Here is a 20454-nt window from a genome sequence, read left to right on the forward strand (position 1 = left end):
CATTATTTGCATCAGCACAAATGAATAAAAAAGAAAAGTAAATTCATACATTGCATTTTCATTTTGTACTTTATAATTGAAAAACAACACTTATTGGTCGATTTCATGGTTCTGAAAGAAAATTGCGACTTCTCATATTTTGAATTTTGAATATGAAAATAGAAAATGAAAAAGGTGTTTGATGGAATAAAAGTAAAGATGAACGAGAAAAAAATATACAATTGTGCAAGCCTCACTTTGCAATATTTAGTTTTGATTTTTTTTAAAATAATTTAAAAATTGTGTTATCTCTTTTGATATTTGTTTGAGATATACAATTTAAATTATTGAAAAAATAACAAATATCTCATCTCATATATTTTTAAATTAATAAAATAAATATAAATATAAGAATATAATTAAAATAAAATAAAATGACAGGTAAAAGAAGAATCCTCTTTATATATAGAAGATATAAATGTTAAACAATGTACTAAGTAAAATTAAGTCAAAAAGAGAAAACAAAATTAAAAAATAAATATATATATATATATTTTAAATAAATTTAAAATTACATTATTTTAAATAATTTAATTATTCTTATAAATTTTTAATTTCTTTATTATAAAACATTTTTAATTCTTTATAAAAAAACATTTCCTTAAAAATTCCTATTGAACTTCAATATTACTAAACTTAACTTTAAAGTGGTTGAAAGGTGGAATATTTGGAAAGATCTAAAACAAAATATCACCACAACCATTCCTAATAATGACGTGTCTTCACGTTAGTTCAAATTACGTTATTACATTGTATTACGTGTTAAGCACGACTTCTCGGTACCCATTTGGCAAGAATGAAATTATTTACTATTTATAAAATAAAATAAAGAGTTAGATTAAACATGTTAACAATTTAATTACAATTTATCTAGACTCGACAAGAAGTAGGAAAGAGCGAGCAGTTACAATAATTTTATATCAAAGTAGGTCTCTTATTTAATTTTTTAAAAGTATTTTTGAGATGTGATGTGTAAAAAAAGATAAAATTAATAATTCTATGATATAGCTAAGTCAAGCATGATTTAAATATAATAATCAATTTTTTTTTATATAATCTATTAAATTAAGTGTGATCCATTGATTGAAAATTTGATAGATTAACAACTATATTGCATTGTTACATAATTAAAATAAGTTAAATTTTTGGAATCTTGATACGGTGTATTTCATAAGTAAATAATGCATCATTTTGAAAGCTTAAAATAATGTGATTGAATAGTGCATTAATTGCCAATTTCTCCTTGCTTATTAATTCTAACATGAAAATGATCATGATAAAAATTTCATTCAAAATGATAAAAATAACTTTAAATAAAAAGAATATGTACAGAATTGTTTATCTGAAAATATTTTGGATTTGAATTTTTAGAACACATTTTTTAATTTCAGATTTTTTTTTTTAAATAAAAGCTTTCAGGTTAAACACCACTATGCTACTTAAGATCTCTAGACTGACACATCAAGTAACAACAATCATTTACCATCACATGAAAAAAATATTATTAAACAAAAGAAAAAAGAAAGAAAATACAAAAATACGGGAGGACTAGACAAAGACTCATATGTTAACAAAAACGATACATAAATAAACTATACATATTCATAAAGAATTATAAGAACAGACAAGGTGAAAGCCTATTATACCAAATAAAAGATTCTCTATGAAAAAATCATAAATTAACCAACTTATCAGCACACGCATTTCAGAAATTTTTATTTGAAATATATTTTCAATTTTTTGTTCCGGATTTTTTTTCTAAAATGATTTTTTTTTTTAATTTTGAATTATACTTATTATTCTAAATTTTCAAATTCACAATAAGATAATTTTGAAAAATTTAAAAATGATAGGGTAGAGATTAAAATTGATATGTTGCAAGAAAAAAATTATCAAGATTAATATCCAGTAATCAATTATGCTAATTGAAAAATGAAATAAAATTTATATTCTTATTATTCTAATATAGATGAGGAAAGGTAGATGCAAGTGATTTGGAGAAGGAGCATGCATGGACTGAAATGATTGACCCTTAAACTACAACACTACGCATGACCATCATCAACTACCAAAGGTTAATATTTAAAGTTAAAACTAAATAATACTAAAATCTAGAAACTCATTTGTAAAAATTCAAAAGTGTATGGAATGTTTCTTTTCAGTTACAAGGAGAGGGAGAGGGTGTCTTTTTGTATTTATTTTTTAGTGGTTTTGAAGGTGAAAGAGTAGATGGAAAAGAGAGTGGAAGTATTTTTTTATTTTTTACATCAATACAAAAATTTGTGTTTTGCATATATGATTATTATATTTTACTCAAAAGAAATATCTTTGTACAAATATTATACTATAATATATAATATATAAAATTAAATTAAATATTACATAAATTTATTTAATATTTCTAAAAATATTTAATTATTATTAATAACAACATATAATTATGAATAATAAAATAAAATATAATATCAACATCACATAATTATATCAAATAACAAATATATATAATAAAAAACATTATTTTTATAATTTTTAATATATTTAATAAATTTATTTTAATTTAATACAAAATTTTATTTATTATATTTTTTATTCCAAAATACAAATAATTATAAATATTATATATTAAAAATATTTAATTAATTCAAACTTTAAAAAAAATATTATTATTTAAATATTTTTAATAATAAGGATAGATTTATAAACTAATATTTCACACCTTTATTTATTATTTAAATATTTCAATAAATTATACTCACAAATTCAATTTATCATCTTTCAATCCAAACAACTTCATACATCCTCTTTAATCCTCACAAATTCACTCTCTACTCTCCCTACCAATTTCCTTCTCAATCCAAACACAACAATAATTTTTTTAAAAATTAATTTGATTTGATTACATATTTTTACAAAAATCACTTATTATTAAGGGTGGGCAAAAAATCCAAATTACAAAATCCAATCCATAATTATCCATATCCATATTAGTTTTAATCAATTTAAATTAATTTATTTCAAATCTAAAGACATATTTTTGGATTTTAAATCCAATTCATTTAATTGGATATGGATTAGATATAGATTGGATACATTTTTTTATTATCCAAATTGCATTTTGGGATAAATTTTGACTTGGCCCGATCCAAGTTAAGCCAAGACAATCCAGCTGATGTCGAGTCGAGCTGGCCTGGACCGATATCGAGTCAAGCAACCTGGGCTGATGTAGAGTCGCCGGCCTGCGTCGATGTCGAGTCGAACGAGCTAGGCCAGGCCAATTTGAGCTAAGCAAGCCCAGGCCAATGTCAAGCCGAACGGGCCCGGGCCAATGTCGAGTCTCCCGGACCCAGGTCGATGTCGAGTCGATTGGGCCCGAGCTAATGTCGAGCCGAGCGAGCCAAGCCAATGTCGAGTCTCCCAAGCTCGGGCCGATGTTGAGTCGAACAGGCCCAGGGCAATGTCAAGTCTCTCGGGCTCGAGCGGATGTTAAGCCGAATGGGTCGGGGTTGATGTCGAGTGGAACAGGCCCAAGTTGATGTCAAGTCGATTGGGCCCTGACCAATGTCGAGCAGAACAGGCCCAAATCGATGTCGAGTCTCCCGGGCCCGAGTCGATGTCGAGTCGATTAAGCTCAGACCAATGTCGAGCCTAGCAGGCCTGAACCGATGTCGAGTCTCCAAGCCCGGACCGATGTCGAATGGAACGGTCCTGGGTCTGTCGAGTCAATTGGGCCCTAACCAATGTCGAGCCGATGTCAAGCCGAGCGGGCTCGAGCCAATGTTGAGTCGTCCGAGTTCAGGACGATGTCGAGTTGTCCGGGCTCGGGACGATGTCAAGTCGTATGGGCTCAAGTCGATGTCGAGTGGAGCAGGCCAGGGCCGTTGTCGAATCATCTAGGCCCGGGCCATTGTCAAGTCGTCTGGGCCCGGGCCGATGTCGAGTCGATTGGGGTTGAGCCAGTGTTGGCCCGAGCCAATGTCGAGTCTCCAGAGCTCGGGCCAATGTCAAGCCGACCGGGACTGAGCCAATGTCGAGTCTCCCGGGCTCGGGCCGATGTCAAGCCGAACGGGTCGGGGTCGATGTCGAGTGGAATGGGCCCGAGTCGATGTTGAGTGGAACAGGCCCGAGTCGATGTCAAGTCGATTGGGCCCTGACCAATGTCGAGCAAAACGGGCGCAAATGGATGTCGAGTCTCCCGGGCCCTAGCCGATTTCGAGTCAATTGGGGTTGAGCCAATGCCGAGTCGAGTCGAGCCGACCCGAGCCAATGTTGAGTCTCCCGGGCCTGGGCCGATGTCTAGCTGAACAAGCCCAGACCGATGTCGAGTGGAGCAGGCTTGGGTCTATGTTGAGTCGATTGGGCCTTGTCCAATGTCGAGCCAAGCGGGCCCAGGCCGATGTCAAGCCGAGCGGGCCCAAGCCGATGTCGAGGTATCCGGACCTGAACCGATGTCGAGTCGTCCGGGTTCGGGCCGATGTCAATTCCTCCAGACTCAAGCCGATGTCGAGTGGAGTGGGCCCGGGTCGATGTCGAGTCGTTGGGCCCTAGCTAATGTCGAGTCGAGCGGACCTAGGCCGATGTCAAGTCAAACGAGCCCGAACCAATGTTGAGTCAAATAGGCTCAGGCTGATGTCAAATCATTCAGGTCCAGGCCATTGTTGAGTTGTCCAGGTCCGGACCGATGTCGAACCGAATTGATTCGCATTCAGGTTGAGTCGACTTAGGCCCGATTCGAGCCAAATTAGTATGTGTCCATATCAAAATGGATTTAATGTAATTGACAAAGTGGATTTAATCTAATTAACAAAATGGATTGAATTTAGATTTAATCCACTTTAAATAAATTTAAAAATATCCATTTAAAGTTGATGTATTTAAAATGGATATGGATTTTAATTCCAATCCATTTATTTGGATTTGGATTTAGAATGGATTTAGAAAAATCCAATCCATGACCAATAAATTTGAACTTTATGTGAACAATAAATATTAAACAGAAAAGTAATAAATATAATGTTGTCTGGTTTAGTTAGATCCATTTTTGACTTCCAAAGTTGAACCGAGTAACACTGTTCAAAAGATATCGAACACAATTTGACGAAGTTCAAACATTATGATTTGTTTTTAACATGTTCTACACAACTTGGTGTAACCCAAGTCTGAGATCAGATGATATGGAAATGAGCAAGGGAAGAGAGCGAAGCCACATGACTCTGAAGACTCGTTTGTCATGAGATTCTATAGATTGGGAAGGTTTACGACCATTATATCTTATGTCAAATATGTGAAACATGGGATCAGCTGAACCAGATGTGATGTAGACTCCATTTGGAGACCAAGCCTGATTTATCAGAGCTGACTGAGACTCACTGCTTTCTTGCTTCCATCCAAAGGCATGAAGTTCTGTCCGTTTTGATCTAATATCAAAAAATCGAAGCTGCCTCTCAGGAGTTCTGTAGTGCAATAAATAATTAAAAAAAAGGTTACATTTGATCTCTTTCTTAACTTAGAAGCAACAAAAGAATACAATCAAAATATCTGTCAACAACGGTAAGAAAATGTTGAGCATGAATTGACTTCATGTACAGAACAGATAAGTATTTGTGAAAATGCAGTTCCAAACATTACTAATATAGCAAAGATTGTGAACCTTACCCCGTTTGAACCATGAATAAATTGAAGTCACACGGATTTGGCAGAACACTCAAACATTTACTATCAACTTGCTGCTTGAAATCTGTTCTTCCTACATGAGCATCGTACCCCAAAATTCTCTTGTCTTTGCCGACAGACAACACAAGTTGCCTGTACTGCATACCAGATACCCCCATAACGGCTGAAGAATGAAGATTCCTGTGCAATGCTTCTGGCTTCCATTTGTTATGACCATTCTCACGCCACAATACGACAGCATGGTCGGTTCCTCCGGTTACAAAACTGGTATTCTCCCGAGGCAGAAAAGCAATGCTATTTATAACACCCTTCGTGTGAGGTTTGTCCTCTAAGAAATTGACATAATTTGATATCTGTCAATTACATCCATGTTTTGCATAACATCAATCTCTATAAAAGAAAACAAAATTCTAAATTGATATTTCCAAACCAATTTATTGGGGTCTAAATTTGTGTCTTACCCCACCATCTTTTACTCTACTGAAGTCCGTAACTGATATTTGAGAGTCTAGACCATCAGCACTATATACCGAAAGCAAGCTGTTTCCGTTTGGGTGCCAAACTATGTCTTCTGGCCATCTCTGCTGTGGGGATATACAATTTGTGCTTGTAATAAGATGTGGATTTGATCTACAAAATCAGGATGGGAGAAAAATAAAATTATGAAATATATCATTTTTCTATATCATATGGGTAGGAATATTTTAAACTTCCAACAAAACTTCATACATAGAATGGAACAAATTGTCACTCATGGAGGAAAGAAGAGCAAGCTTTAATAAATCAAGGAATCAAATAGTATTGCAAAATGCATGCCATAAGACCTATTGCTCTCCAACACTATTAATTAATGAAGAATGCAGTGACCGTATCTATTGAAAAGCCTACCATGCATTAGAGATGTCGCAATATTAGAATCATGAGATGCATTTTAAATTCATCTGTGCTGTCTTCACAAATAGATTATTTGATTTTTCATAGTCAACAACTATGTAGCTATGACAATACAATAACAATTTTAAAACAAGGCTCAAAAGAAAAACGACGACATACTTTGATTGAAAAACTTCCCACACGTTGACCACTCCATCCAAAGCACTGCAATCATTCCCAGTCAAAAAAGAAGCAGGCATCAAATTATGTAACAGACTTGTTGAACCAGGAAAAATATCAAACAAATGATAAAATATGACACAAAGTTATGATTGCGTTATAATTGTGTAGGCAGTCTTCGAGGATAAAAGGAGCTTTCAAACCATTAATGCATTGTTTGGACAAGGTTCTCTAGAGAAAAATAGGTTGAAAAAATAAATAGACTTTTCTATTAATTAAAATTAGTTTATTTGTGAACTTCTACAAGTCAATTTCATTTCATATTTTATCATATCCAAAAATGTACTTCACCGGAATCTGGGAGAAGAAAAAGAGGTACATGACTAAAAAAAAAGCGAATTCTTCATATTCAGTTACTTTAAACAATAATTGAGTTGTATTTAAACATGATTGTATCATAAATGCAGAAGACATAGAGACCTTTTTTTTTCTCTGGGCTTGCAAACTATAATCCTAACATATCACATAGTATTTTTCATTAGAAAAACCAGAATCAAATCAAAACATAAGCAAAATGCTTTCAAGAAAAATTATTCCAAAACCTGGTCACAAACTGGCGATCATTTACAGGAGACACAGCAATACATCGCAATCTCCTCTTGTGTTGACTTGAGCAGGGATAATAGCTTGTTTGAAAAAGCACTGATTCTGGTTTAGAATTCTTACATATCAAGCGAATCACTTCCTCAGCCTCTTTCTGTTCTGTAAAGAAAATGAATCCCACGCCAAAGTTAGCCCTAGTTATGGATACAAGTGACCAAATTTACACACAAACAACAATTAATATACCAAAAACCTTCCTTTTGCTCCCTCTGCCTTGGACTTCAATGCTTTCCCGTTCAGTAGATATACTCTGAGTCTGATTCTTTTCAGACTTTACCTTTACCCTAGCAAGAGAAGAAGGTGGCAACGGTACGGAGTGCGAACATTTTGAACCCACATGAGCAAGGCGTAACCCAGACTGAAGGTGGTTTTTGGAAGAACAAGAACCGTCACTTTTATGAAAGGAACCAATTTTTGATTCACGTTCTACCTTCACTTGTTCAGCGTCAACGTGTGATGAACTTGCACTAGTTACACCTCGTAAAAGAGCCAACTTGGATTTAGACTCCAACAACCTCTTTTCTGCTTCCTCAAGCTGCAAATATTTTCAAAACATGCAATCATCTCATGGTTTTCCACACAAAGATTCTACCTTTTTTGGATTTTCTTTGCATAAACAACGTCCCAAACAAGTGGGGTTAACGCTCCTCCATCAAACAACCCACACAACACTTCTTTCACGTAAAACCTCTGCGTGTCAGTCTCTTTTCATTAAAAAAAAAAAACTTTCTTTAACAATTCTTAAAATTCAACGTAACAACATGATGCAATACGAGAGTAGCAACGAACCTGGGAAGTGTAATAAGAGATATAATAACGGAGGTGTTTGACTTCACGGGTACGGTGTTCGACGAGAGCCAGCAATGCTTCTTCGTGTTCTTGCCTGCCATTGACGACGCCGTTTTCATGGTGTTCCATTTTGCAGTGAGTGGCAGTGATAGATAGAAAGTGTTGTTGTTGCTTCGAAATTTGAAAGAAATGAAGTGGCGGTGAAGAACGCTGATTGGTTAATTGTGTTATTAAAAACGTGTTTGGGAAGTAACCGCCAACTAAGAGACATGTACAAAATAAAACCTGTGTTAACGCGTAATTAGGGGTGAGGATAATGATAAATATCTGTTTTGCTTTTTGTATAATAAACTAATTATTTTTTTTAATTTCTTAAATTTCGGAATATATAAGTTTTCTAACTCATTTAATGCTGTACTTAATATATATGTACGAAGGTTACATGGGTTTAAATTTTATTAAAGGATTATAAAAGTTGTATAAGGAGGTGAAAATAGTAATAGTTTTAGTTTTTTTGAGTGGAATTGAACTTAGAAAATTTGGGGTGCATATGATAAACTTGATGGAACTCCTCTTTAGTTGCATGCAGTTACTTTTGTGCTCTCTCTTCGTATTCTTTATTTTTTAATAGTTAATTTATTACAATAAATATTAACATGTATTTTATTTTTAGTTTAAGAGAATAAAATTATAATCATTTAAAGTATTTTTTAATTTGCTTGAACTTCGCCCTCACTCATAATAAGGTAGTTAAACACATTAATTATTCTTTAGTAATTGATTGTCATGTTTATTAAAAAAAATAACGTTATTATGTAAATAATAGTGGTTAATTGCATATTAACATTGATTTCTCCCTCAATAAACGTATGTGACAATTAGTAAAGATAAAATACGTGTTTAATTATCTTAATGGAGTCCAAATAAAATTAATAGACAATTAAAGTTTATAAGCTCTTCAATAAAATAACAAAAAAAAAAGATTCACTATAAGAAAAATATAACTTACGTAAATCAAAACTCTAATTAAACCATTTATTTATTACGGTTTCCAAAGATGTAATGAGTTTAGAAAAGTTTGCGAAATAGATAGTTTGTTAGCTAATAATTTTAAAGAAAATTTAAATTTCTACAAAAATAAAGTTCAAATAAAAATAAAGAATGAATTTATAAACTTTTTCTTGAGACTTTTTCATTCTTTCATTATTTTTAATCATATCTCTTAATATAAATCAGATCTTCCGTAACACGCTCTTGAAAGTTTTTTTTTTCTAGCTATTCAAAACATTCTAAATAACACTTTATCATTACTTAAAATTTGTAAAAAAATATAAAATAAGTGAAACTTATTAAATAAAAAATAAAACCGAATATTTGTAAAATCTAGTAAACTATACTAATAGTAGAGTCGGATATTTATAGTATGTATATAAATTACCTTTTGTATACGAGTACAAAATTTTCAATTGTAGAAGTTTTTTATACAGACCTTTTTATTTTGGATCGTACAACCCACATTGTAAAGAATGTAAAAGTTTGGGACCATCTGCACTCACAATCCAAGTCAATTACGTAAAAAGCTTGCCTTTAAAGTTTAAATTAAAGTGTGTATAAAAGTTTAAACAGGAGAATTTGATTTATTTTAAATCTATTAGTCTCTAAAATATTATTAATTAAAAATTAATCTTTAAATTTTTCTATTTGAATCTTGGAATTAGAGTTGTTTCTTTTTACACTTTAAATATATTTGGTAATTATATTTGAATTTAGAAACAACCTTTTTCGATGAATATTGTGAAATAGGTGTAGTGTGCTAAAATTATTACCACTTTAAAATACGCTTTGAAAGAATGTTTGAGGTTTTTTAATCGAGCTAGTGTAATTTGACAAGAAAATTATTGAAATTGACAGATTTTTTTTTTTTTAAATTATATAAATAAGTTGTGTTAGGATGATAAAAGTGTGGATTTGTGAAAGTGAATACAACTTTATTGTGGGAAAAAAAGTTGTATGACTCAGAAAACTTTGATTAATATCAATCGAGGTTTATTTTGTATTTTAAGTAAAGTCTTGACAATTGTTTTTGTATTAAATGAGTTACGTTTACATGACTTTTGTATTAGATTTTTAACGTCTTATATTATTTAAAAAAAAGTGTTTGATATTTTAGTATAATTTTTTTATATGAAAATATTGATTGTAAAAATAAAATTAATATTTTGCAACTGAGAAATAAATAAGAAAAGTAGGTAATTTCAATTTGTAATTAAATTAAATATGAATATTCTTATATTACATAAAGTAATTTATATATTAGAGGATGATAATCAAAAGGAGGTGGAGGTGGATTATCATTTTTATCTTTGTCGTCATACATTGGATGGTGGAGTGATTGTAGGGATTTTCAAATTCTTTGAATGTTTTATTGTCATGTTATTGTTGTTTGTTTATTTTCTCATACAGTTAACTATAATTGTTGTCTCCAATGTACAAATCTCACAATATTATAATGTTCAATTTCATCCTATTTGAAATAAAGATTATTGATTAACCTATAATGGACCAAATTTCATACTTAACCACATGATGCGATGACACAAATTTTGAAGACCAAATACTCATCACATCCATAACAAAATTGATAAGCCAAAAGAAATGTTTTTATTGGAAGGTTATATTAATTTACTTTCAATTTTCATTATTAATTTCTTTTTTTCTATTTTACACTGTTGATTTATAACTTAACGGTCTATCATACAAAATAATGAAACAAATATTAATACTAATTACATAAAAGTAAGAAGTTGATTTCTATGTTATCTCTAATCACAATCCTAATAATAATTTATATATTTTTAACATTTTTATTTTTGTTATAATTTTTATAAAATTATTCGTTGATCTTATTTTTTTAATAATTATGTTTAATTTTTACTTTCACAAATAATATTTTTATAAAAATAATTAATATTAACATGTTAATATTATTTTATATAAAGCCATATGTATTAATATTTACATTAATAATAAAATAATCCAAAGTTATGTAAACGTACCACAACCTAAAATATTAATATAAAAACAACTAAAGTTATTAGAGTATAATTTGATTTGAAACTAAATTGTGTCATACTGAGATGACTTTATTTAAAATAAATAAAAAAATACAAAATTTAATTAACAATGAAGTCATTTCATTTCAAAGTGTAACGACTTCACTCTCACAAATCCAAAGTTAAATCCAAACTTACCCATACGCTACCTATATCGGTAAATTTAATGTTAAATTGCACCAATTCTTTTAAAAAAGTCAATGTTTTTCAACGCATCATTGTCTATGGTAGACTTGTTATTTTATTAAAAGGGAGTGAGAATCTTTAATTCTCTGTTTGGAATTTGGTCTGCAAATCAATAAAATTTTAAAATAAAACTTTTTTGAAATTTTTTATGACTGGTTTAAAAAAACAGTTTTATTTTCTTTATAAAAAAAAAAGAATAAGTGCCAACAGGGTTAGCACTATTGACGGCTGAGAAACAAAAGAGTGGTTGGCAGAATTTGGTATGGCCGCAAGAATAAATGCAACAAAAATAACATTATCCGAATTCCGAAATAACAAAGTCAAAATAAAGATGTTCCTGGACATTAACTTTCTTATAGACAAAAACTGATCCCATAAGGGCACAAACGCCCAGCAGTTATAACATTAAAAGGAAAAAAATACATATGAACAACAATAATGAACGACAAAATCTGCAATTAAAGCCCCAAAGTTGAACCCAACAATTCTGAAGGGAGCTTAATGCAAATGACATTGTCCTTACACAGCTAACAAAAATTTTGAGCTTCAATTAAGCCATTCTTCTCTAAGTTGTGAGAAGATAGCAGGACTCCATCATGCAAAAATTTAGGCAAATAAGGAAAGTTACTACAATCAGTTACTTCATTCTGGTTATGTACCTCAGCCTCAGAAACTTGTGTTCAAGGCTCCTCTATAGGCAAAAAAATTGTGAGCCCTTTTTCCTCTTGGCTCTCTCATAAAAAGAAAATGTCAATATACAGACTTGGGGTTGGCATGGCATGACATGACATTATGGTGCAATGTTGAAGAGTTAGTGCCCAAGGAATGATAAATCGGTTAGATTTTTGAAGAGTCTATCCCCTCACCACACTCTTCTCCACTTGCCAAAGCTGAAGGACTCCCTAGGCTTCGAATCTCCTCGCTGCCGGAAATGCGAGATTTTCCGGCTCGCAGTCTAATATTGGCACCCATGGGGAAAGGTTCCTGCAGTCACAAAAACATTGATCAATTTTATCACCAGAAGAATCAGATATAAAAAGTCCTCCTAAATCAATATCTGTCTGGGCAAACTTCTCCATATGTTATGTTTTTCATAAGTTAAAATTAACTTATTGATAAGCTAATTTATAGAATTTCTTTCATATCTTCTTTAATTTTTTAATAACTTATACATAAACTAATTTTAAGTAAGGGAGAAGTTTATTTCATCTTTCTCTTCTTATTTCTCTTTCATTGAAGTCTTTATGAAGAAAGTAAGATCATGCATGGAAGGCCTTAAACCATCAAAGCAAGTGTAATTTTATTGCGCCATCAAATCCTGCTTAAACTAAGAACCACTAAGTTTTGTAACTTGCATTTTCTTCTACCAGTAAGACAGGTTCTCATAAGTATCAGCAAAATTACATCTATGATCCCCAGATTATGGGGAGAAAAGAGAAGTAATTAAGTAGACCAGCTTCTTATTAGTAAAGAGCAGTGGCAACTGGAAAACAAGTATAACTAAAGAACAAGCTTGATTTACCGGATCACCAGCATTTGGGCCATCAGTATGGAAGAGAATAGGGCGGCAACGCTTGTCTTCGTTCATCAGGCTAGAGTTCTGGAAATGAGCAATGAGAGAAGATTTTCCTTGAATTCGGGCATATGCCAGTGAGGCTACTTTTTCACTATTAAACTTCTCCCATTTTTTCCCATCAAAAGCCTGCAAAACATTCTTCCTTAGTTCCATCAACACAGGGAACTCAAAACTCATAGTACACAGACAAATAGCTCAAACTAATATTACATAAAAACATACAAATAACCTGATGGAAAGGAATAATTTGACCAGGATCAATCATGTTTATGAATGCATAGCCAACATTACATTTGTTCTGCAACAATTGTAGAATTAAATTAGAAACATGCTTATTATTTCTTCGCAAAAGGAAACCAATCAACCATAAATACTTACCTTGAAATCAATCGGTAAATACAGAAAATCATAAGTTCCCTTACATTGCTCATCTATTGCAGCAAGAAGCATCTTTGAAGTATACCTACCAAACAAACAGCAAATAAAAGCAGAAACAGGTCATATCAAGAGACTAATGCAAGAGTTTTTGGATTCTTTAATGTCTCTAAAATCTGATTGATCAAGATAAAAAGAGCATATCAAATGAGCAATCATGCATAAATGTGTCCGTGGAAACATTAGCAAGCACGAACTAAGACTTCAAAAATAAAAAGGCGAGCGCCAAATGCTCAGCTGCCAGCCTGGATAAAATAATTAAATGTAAAACATCTTTCTATGTTAGCATTGCTAGATCCTAAAACAATCTATAAAAATAAAATAATGGCTTTAGGGAAACTAACAGTTTAATAAGTACAACATTCAATTGAAGAAAAATTAAGCAAAAAGAAGATTCAAAAAGCTGTGGTGGCAATTAACATACTTGTTGGGAATATTTTTTATCATAAGGGTAGTTCGGCTGTCTTCCCCACGCAATATACGACCTAGGTCAAGTTCGTATTGCTTCTTATCAACATTGTTGGTGCTTGCTTCATTTCTACGGTGATAAAGGTTTCTCATTCGTTCATTGGTAACATCAAATTTTGACATTGAAGTCATGGGATGTCTCGCAGGGAAAACATGGGACAACTGCTTAGGAGAGTTCTGTCCAGCATTGGACGTCAGTTCAGTGCCATTCCCACCAACATGAGAAAACACATTGTGAGAAGGAAAATCCAGGGGACGCAATTGCCAGGAACCATGAAAACCTCCACTCCCTAGAGAACCCAAGCGAAAACCAGAGGCATCAGGGGACCCTCCCAAATAAGAATTTGCCCTTTCCCAGGGTGAGGCTGTAACAACTGGTGCTGATCCGACATGGTGGTCCATCATATGTGGTGTTCTCAGCAAATGAGGCGGTGTTCTAGCAAAGCTTGACATCTGTGGAAGGCTCGGAGAAAGAGCATCATTAACAAATGATGGTGATTTCTGCCAAAGCACATTACTAGATGAAGGTTGCTGTTGCAAATTGGAGCTGTTCCACATATGATAAAGTCCATGTGGGCGTATCCCATTTCCTGAAGCGAAAATAAACCAACAACGCAACATCAGGATTTAAATATAACAGTTAAAATCACGTTAAATTTGTGCAGCTTACAATTGCCCAGATCCAATAACTTTGAAATTGGCACAAGATTTTATTTTCTATAGACAGTGATCATTTGAAATTCTTAATCATAGATAGTTAGGCAACTCTAAGTTCATTCAAATCAATAGTTTGATTTGTGGTATTTATTTCCAAAAAGAAACAAGATTTTAGGGGTTATTAAGAAACTATGGGACTGTGTCTTCCTTAGCAACCAAGTCATTATTGTAATGTTTTAAATTGCTGGGATGCTGTTCAAATAATCAATTGTATCCTCTTCCATAGACAGTAATCGTTTGAAAACTGTTGAACAAAAGGAAAATTATAAATGAAGCCCTTAGCACATAAACATATGATGCACTAACCTCCCGCATTAAATTCTGCTAAGTTCCCAGTTGAGCCCATTCCCTGAATATGCCTACCATCAGAGGCTTCTGCAGCTCCAGCACCTATATTGTTAGACAAGTTGCTAATGGTGCTAGAAAAGTTATAAGGACTACCATTAGCTAAACTATCATGATACTCGGGTAAGGAATGAGGATGAAATCTCGAACTAGATGCAAATTTCATTGCATCAACATAGCCACTAGACTCACTAACTCCAGACACTTTTCCAGCAGATGCCCCTCTCACAGTGTTGTGAATACCAGAGTTCACATTAATGAATGCATTATCCATAAATGCATTAATAGGTTGCCGCACTGTAGATTGAAACCTCTGGTTATATCCATTTTCCAAGCAACCAGATCCAATTACTCCAGAAGACCCTGATGCTGTAAATGATGTCTAGTGAGACCAAGAAGAGTCGCTTCATAAGAAAAAAAACGAATGTAGGCAGATAAATCTTACCCTTTGGTCTTAATGGTAAATTGTCCATAATACTTTGACCAAAATCTCGCTCATCTTGCCCCTTATGAGACTGGTGCATCAAACTACAAAAGCAAGTTTCCATGGTTGTTAACTGAAGAAAATAATTTCTTAGCAGAACTACTTTTGCATCCAGGTGATCTAACAACTTTACATTCAATTAACTGTCAAAGTCAATAGAAAAAGAATAGTAATCAAAGATAATACAAGTAGACATGCATATCCAAAACAAAATCATCTGCATGATATCATTTTGTAGGCACAAATAAAATAAAGGAAAAAGTCACATAAGCTACTACAAATTAGAGAAGAAATTAAATTAACAAAAAAAAGAGGGTATAGCCAGCATGTTTCAAACCTAGGATGACCAGGTTCAAGCTTGATCTGCTTTCCAGCAATGTCCATCTTGTTCAAAGCACGAAGGGCAGATTCCGCAGCTCGGACATCATAAAACTCTATAAATTTGTGATGATTCATTTCAGGATATTCATAGATCTGAAATTAAGGACATAATGTTTAAGTAAGCTTGCATTATCTTCGTATAACACATGCAACTAAAACAGGGGAAAACCAACAATGAACAACTTACTTCTTTAATTTCTCCATAAAATCCAAAAATCTTTTTCAGCTCATCATTTAAAACAGATGAATCAAGACCAGATAGCATCAGTGTACCATGGCCAATATCCTTTTCTGGAGCATTGACCTAACATGTCTTCAAGTTAACATACATCTATAACCAAAATATAAAATGGAATTATGCAAACAGGATAAGCTATTAACATTATACCTTAGGAATTGAATAATGTATATCAAGTTTCCTAGACCTCAATGGCCTATTTTGAAGTGCTTGCATTGCATTTTGTGCTGCCCTTAGATCATGATAAGAAATCATGACAAATCCACGATGCTTACAGGCTGTATAAATGGTTCGGATATCTCCATATTGCTGTCAGAACAAAGATAATAGTTCAATCACATTTTATGATTAATGGTATGAAATGCTTCCAGAAAAATCTAAGATAACATCATGCAGCAAACAAGAATATAGACGCACCTCAAAGAGATCCTTTAGCTCAGAGTCTTCTACATAGCTATTAATGTTTCTAACAAAAAGTGTTCTAGAAGGCTGTTCACCAAAAGGAAGTTTTCCTTTAGAACCTCCAAAGAAACCATAATCTCCATCAAGACCATTCATCATTTTTCCTGAACTTAAATGTTCGTCTCCTTCCATCTCCATGCCTCCACCACTGCTAAACAGATCAAAATCTTCAAAATCATCATTTGTTTTGGCATGAGAACTGCATCCTAACTCGTCAACAACACCAGAAAACAGATCCTCTTCGTCGGGAAGGAGATTCCCTATAGTGTCAGCCTCCATTTCTTTAAGAGATTTATATGGTTCCTCAGGAAAACCAGCAGTAATAGACTGATCAGACTGAACATCATTTCCAAACAACCGTACTGCACCAAGATATGCAAATAAGCAGACAGATAGGATATCAATTTAATTAAAGTAAAATCAGAAAAACATAACAGATAAAAAAAAACTTATAAGACAGATGAAAAGACATTAGTACCCATCAAACATGCATGCAGCAGGCATGAAACAAAGACTTACACTTTCGGCTAAATATCTCAGACATAGAGCTTGAGAATAAACTACTTTCACAGGGGGCAGCACTGGTCACAATCTTGTTCCCAATTAAACCATATGAGGTAGGTGCCGAATGCAGAGATGCATCAGACAATGATTTGGGACAATAATTCAATGATTCCTTGGAATCTATACTATTCCCAGGTAGACTAGCCTGGGACATCAGCAAACCAGCTTTTGCATTTACATCAAGGGGTGGTGTACTGTTCAAAATGCTGCCTGGTGATGCTACCATTCCATTGCTTCCTGATAAAAAGAAAATAGAACAACTTACTTATCCAGCAACTACCGAGTTTTGCAGATAAAAATTTGTAGGAATACTACAACCTTCAAAATTAGCACAATAAAATGAAAGCCGCGAAGTCACAGATAATATCTATATCAAAAGCACATTTATGAGCTCCAATGCAGCAAAACGCAGTATTTATCTTCATGAAACCACCCACCCTTATTTTTACAACTAAAAGCAATGCCACAAATTACAAAGCTGCAAGAACATAGTTGCAGACACATGTATTCATTATTTCAGTAAAAATTTCAGAAATTAGGTGTGAACCAATTACCACAACCAGGAAAAATAGTTTTTGTCTTGACATCAATAACTGGTTCAAACTTCAAAGTACTTTACTATATTGATTGATAACTGATGGTCATTATATCGGATTCAGGTGTAACTAGACATTTATATATATATATATTGTTCAAAGCAAAAAAGTGAGAGGAAAATTGACTAAAATATACCAAAATGCTCAGGTATTAACCACCATAAATGGAAATAACATTACTTTTAGAATTTCAGTTTTCACAATTACTCATATTATATCTAATTGTTACTTTACATTGCTAATCACTCCTCCATGTGCACCCAAACATTTACAAGATGTCCAAAACAAAAGGGAAAGGGACATTGGCTGAAAAGCCCTAAAATGCAAATGCATTACCACATATCAGATTGAGATCCGAGGTATCCTATAAAGTACACACAGTCATATACAAATAAAGAAAAGTTATCCTAATATCAAACAAAAGTCACCAATCAATTCTGAATAGTTCATTAAATGTCAAAATAATAAATATTTGTTAGTTCGAAATCTTGGGTTATTAATGAGGGTATTAGAGGCCAATCAGTACTACAACATATAGAACTGCTTTTGAACAAATAAAGGACTGATCGGTCCTCACCTTGTGGGTAATGGTCATTAATGGATATTGGTTTCCGTAGTCCAACATTCCTCTGCCCAAAAAAACAAGTTTAGAAAACCAACGATTCATTAAGGCAATAGCATTGAAGGTCAGAGAGAAGATGAATAACATTTTGAAACAGTGGGATATTACAGATCTGATGATCATTAAATTGTTGGTGTCACATTTTAGAAGTTCACAAGAAACTAAATTGACAATAAATACCTCAGAACGAAAGGAAACGTCTTCAAAAAAGTGGGATGAAGCAGAAACGCCCCTGTGATCCATGATTTGAAAAGGCATCCTGCTGCAACCTCAGGGTCCCGAGAAACTGGAAAAAAAGTAATATTGCTGAAAAAATCCCAACTTGCTAGTTTCCTCCAACTATACACATTCTTATACATTCAAAATAAAACTTAAGGTCATTTGCTTGACAAGTGAAAGTGCAGATAACAGTGAACATGGCCCTCTTATCAAAACCACTAATGCTGAACCTCTCACCCCAAAAAAAAAACAAAAACCTCATGTAAAAATCGGAACATGTAAGTGATCTTAAGTTATTGATTATTATAAGAAAAATAAGTGGGAAAGAGAAGCAGTTACTTAAACTATTCCAACGAGATCAATGAAAAAAACAGTTGTATATTCAACTAAAGACCACCGGAAAGGGAATTTAGTGGGGGAAAGAAGGAAACTCGTAGCTTACCTACCAAATAAACACAATTGAACCATTTTGGCTGCTAAGAAAATGCAGGAAATCGAAACAAAAGCATCCGTAGAAATTATGAAAACTTCCATTCAACCGTGCATAAATAACAACTCCACTTTCCCTTTAGGCAACCAACCAAAACAAATGAAAATAAAACCACAATCAAGCTTAAGTTTTCGATTTTCCACCTTCGTAAGGGAATTTTACAGGGAAAACCTTGAACATGAACAGATCAAGTGCAAAAACTCAATTTTATGACGGAAGAATAGGTGATGATGAACTTAGACAGCTCACAACCCCAAAGTAAGAAACACCATGAGATAATTCCAAAATTGCTATTTGGACAAAAAAAAATACACAGATTATAATATTCCAAGCAAGAAAGAAATCTTACCTCAATTCAAACACCAACTCTCCAGCACAGAAAAACTCCAAAATCTACCTCACGGAATCCAACCACCTTCTCATAGGACACTTTTTCAAGGAGAGAGAAAAGGGAAAAGATTGAATCTTGCAGGAGGTCTAAAACATGAGGAATTCAGAAATAGGGGATCTCGTGATTTTTTTTCAAAAATCTCATCTCCCCTCTCTGCATTGCTTACCCTGCAACCTCACTCAGAATAAAATGAAGAAAAAAAAAACAATTTTTGTTATTTCTGTTTGTTTCCAAAGACCCAAAACACTGGGAAAAAAGGGGAAACAGAATCAGAATTGGGAGCTCAAATCGAAAAAAATATTATATTCCGGCCAACGAAGGGCAATTTTCCGGCGAGATTAAGCTCGCCGGTCACGGTGTATGGTTCAGAGAGAATCAGACAAGGTAAGAAGAGAGTTTTAGAGACTTGTGACAGAAAAAAAGAAGGAAAAAGAAGGAAAGAGAGAGGAAAAGTGTGTTAGTTGGCTTTAATTAAAATAAATGAAACAAATTAAAAAAGAAAATACGTAAGAATCAATAATAAATACTAAATACGCGCAGGTCGTGTTCTGCGTGCATTTTTCGGGTTTGAAAATAAAGTGAAAATTAAAGACCGCACATGACACATTACTTTTCCTCAAAACAAATGTTACAAATTAGACACTTATCTTCTTATTTCTTCAACCTCTTTCTTCTCAAAAACTTCACCTTTTCTTCCCTCTTCAATTCTTTTATTCCATTCTTTTCTTCTTCCATAAACTTTATAAAATTACTTTCATTTCATACACAGCTTCACTTTTTTCTTTCATTTTCAACTTTTCTATATCTCAACACTCATTTAGGTTTTCAAATCTCAATGTTATTTTATACTGTTCAATTAATTCGACTTTCTTGCATGTAAGATTTCTCAAAATTAATGCATGTGGAAATATTATCGTTGAAAAAGTTATCTTTTAATTCATCAAGCAAGCCAT

At 33.0% G+C, this 20454-nt stretch overlaps 2 protein-coding genes across 2 annotated transcripts; both read right to left on the reverse strand.

Annotated features, from left to right (window-relative positions):
* Positions 1 to 5092: 5092 nt before the first annotated feature.
* Positions 5093 to 8394, reverse strand: LOC137809808 (uncharacterized). The gene is made up of 7 exons (XM_068610881.2): positions 8215 to 8394; positions 7612 to 7960; positions 7365 to 7524; positions 6763 to 6807; positions 6171 to 6339; positions 5692 to 6062; positions 5093 to 5489 (listed from the first exon to the last, which is right to left on the reverse strand). The coding sequence occupies exons 1-7, from the start codon at positions 8341 to 8343 to the stop codon at positions 5171 to 5173; spliced, it is 1542 nt and encodes a 513-aa protein (XP_068466982.2). The 5' UTR covers positions 8344 to 8394; the 3' UTR covers positions 5093 to 5170.
* Positions 8395 to 11788: 3394 nt separating this feature from the next.
* LOC137812564 (protein MEI2-like 1) lies at positions 11789 to 20117 on the reverse strand. Its single transcript, XM_068614637.1, has 15 exons — positions 19460 to 20117; positions 18582 to 18687; positions 18357 to 18408; positions 17139 to 17420; positions 16575 to 16981; positions 16308 to 16466; positions 16107 to 16223; positions 15876 to 16012; positions 15500 to 15582; positions 15016 to 15423; positions 13949 to 14582; positions 13468 to 13552; positions 13319 to 13387; positions 13036 to 13215; positions 11789 to 12497 (listed from the first exon to the last, which is right to left on the reverse strand). Exons 2-15 carry the CDS (start codon positions 18657 to 18659, stop codon positions 12351 to 12353), a joined length of 2838 nt encoding a protein of 945 aa, XP_068470738.1. The 5' UTR covers positions 18660 to 18687; positions 19460 to 20117; the 3' UTR covers positions 11789 to 12350.
* Between the last annotated feature and the right edge of the window lie 337 nt (positions 20118 to 20454).

The sequence above is a fragment of the Phaseolus vulgaris genome, chromosome 2 (genome assembly GCF_051622355.1).
Source record: "Phaseolus vulgaris cultivar YP4 chromosome 2, ASM5162235v1, whole genome shotgun sequence".
Taxonomy (NCBI): domain Eukaryota; kingdom Viridiplantae; phylum Streptophyta; class Magnoliopsida; order Fabales; family Fabaceae; genus Phaseolus; species Phaseolus vulgaris.

Coding starts and splice junctions, on each gene's coding strand:
- LOC137809808 (XM_068610881.2), bottom strand. CDS start 8,343: ATGGAACACCATGAAAACGGCGTCGTCAATGGCAGGCAAGAACACGAA. Junction 7,525..7,611: donor GAGCAAAAGGAAGGTTTTTG/GTATATTAATTG, acceptor TTTTCTTTACAG/AACAGAAAGAGGCTGAGGAA. Junction 6,063..6,170: donor GTAGAGTAAAAGATGGTGGG/GTAAGACACAAA, acceptor TGTAATTGACAG/ATATCAAATTATGTCAATTT.
- LOC137812564 (XM_068614637.1), bottom strand. CDS start 18,659: ATGCCTTTTCAAATCATGGATCACAGGGGCGTTTCTGCTTCATCCCAC. Junction 16,982..17,138: donor TGAGATATTTAGCCGAAAGT/GTAAGTCTTTGT, acceptor ATCTTGGTGCAG/TACGGTTGTTTGGAAATGAT. Junction 13,388..13,467: donor ATTTACCGATTGATTTCAAG/GTAAGTATTTAT, acceptor CAATTGTTGCAG/AACAAATGTAATGTTGGCTA.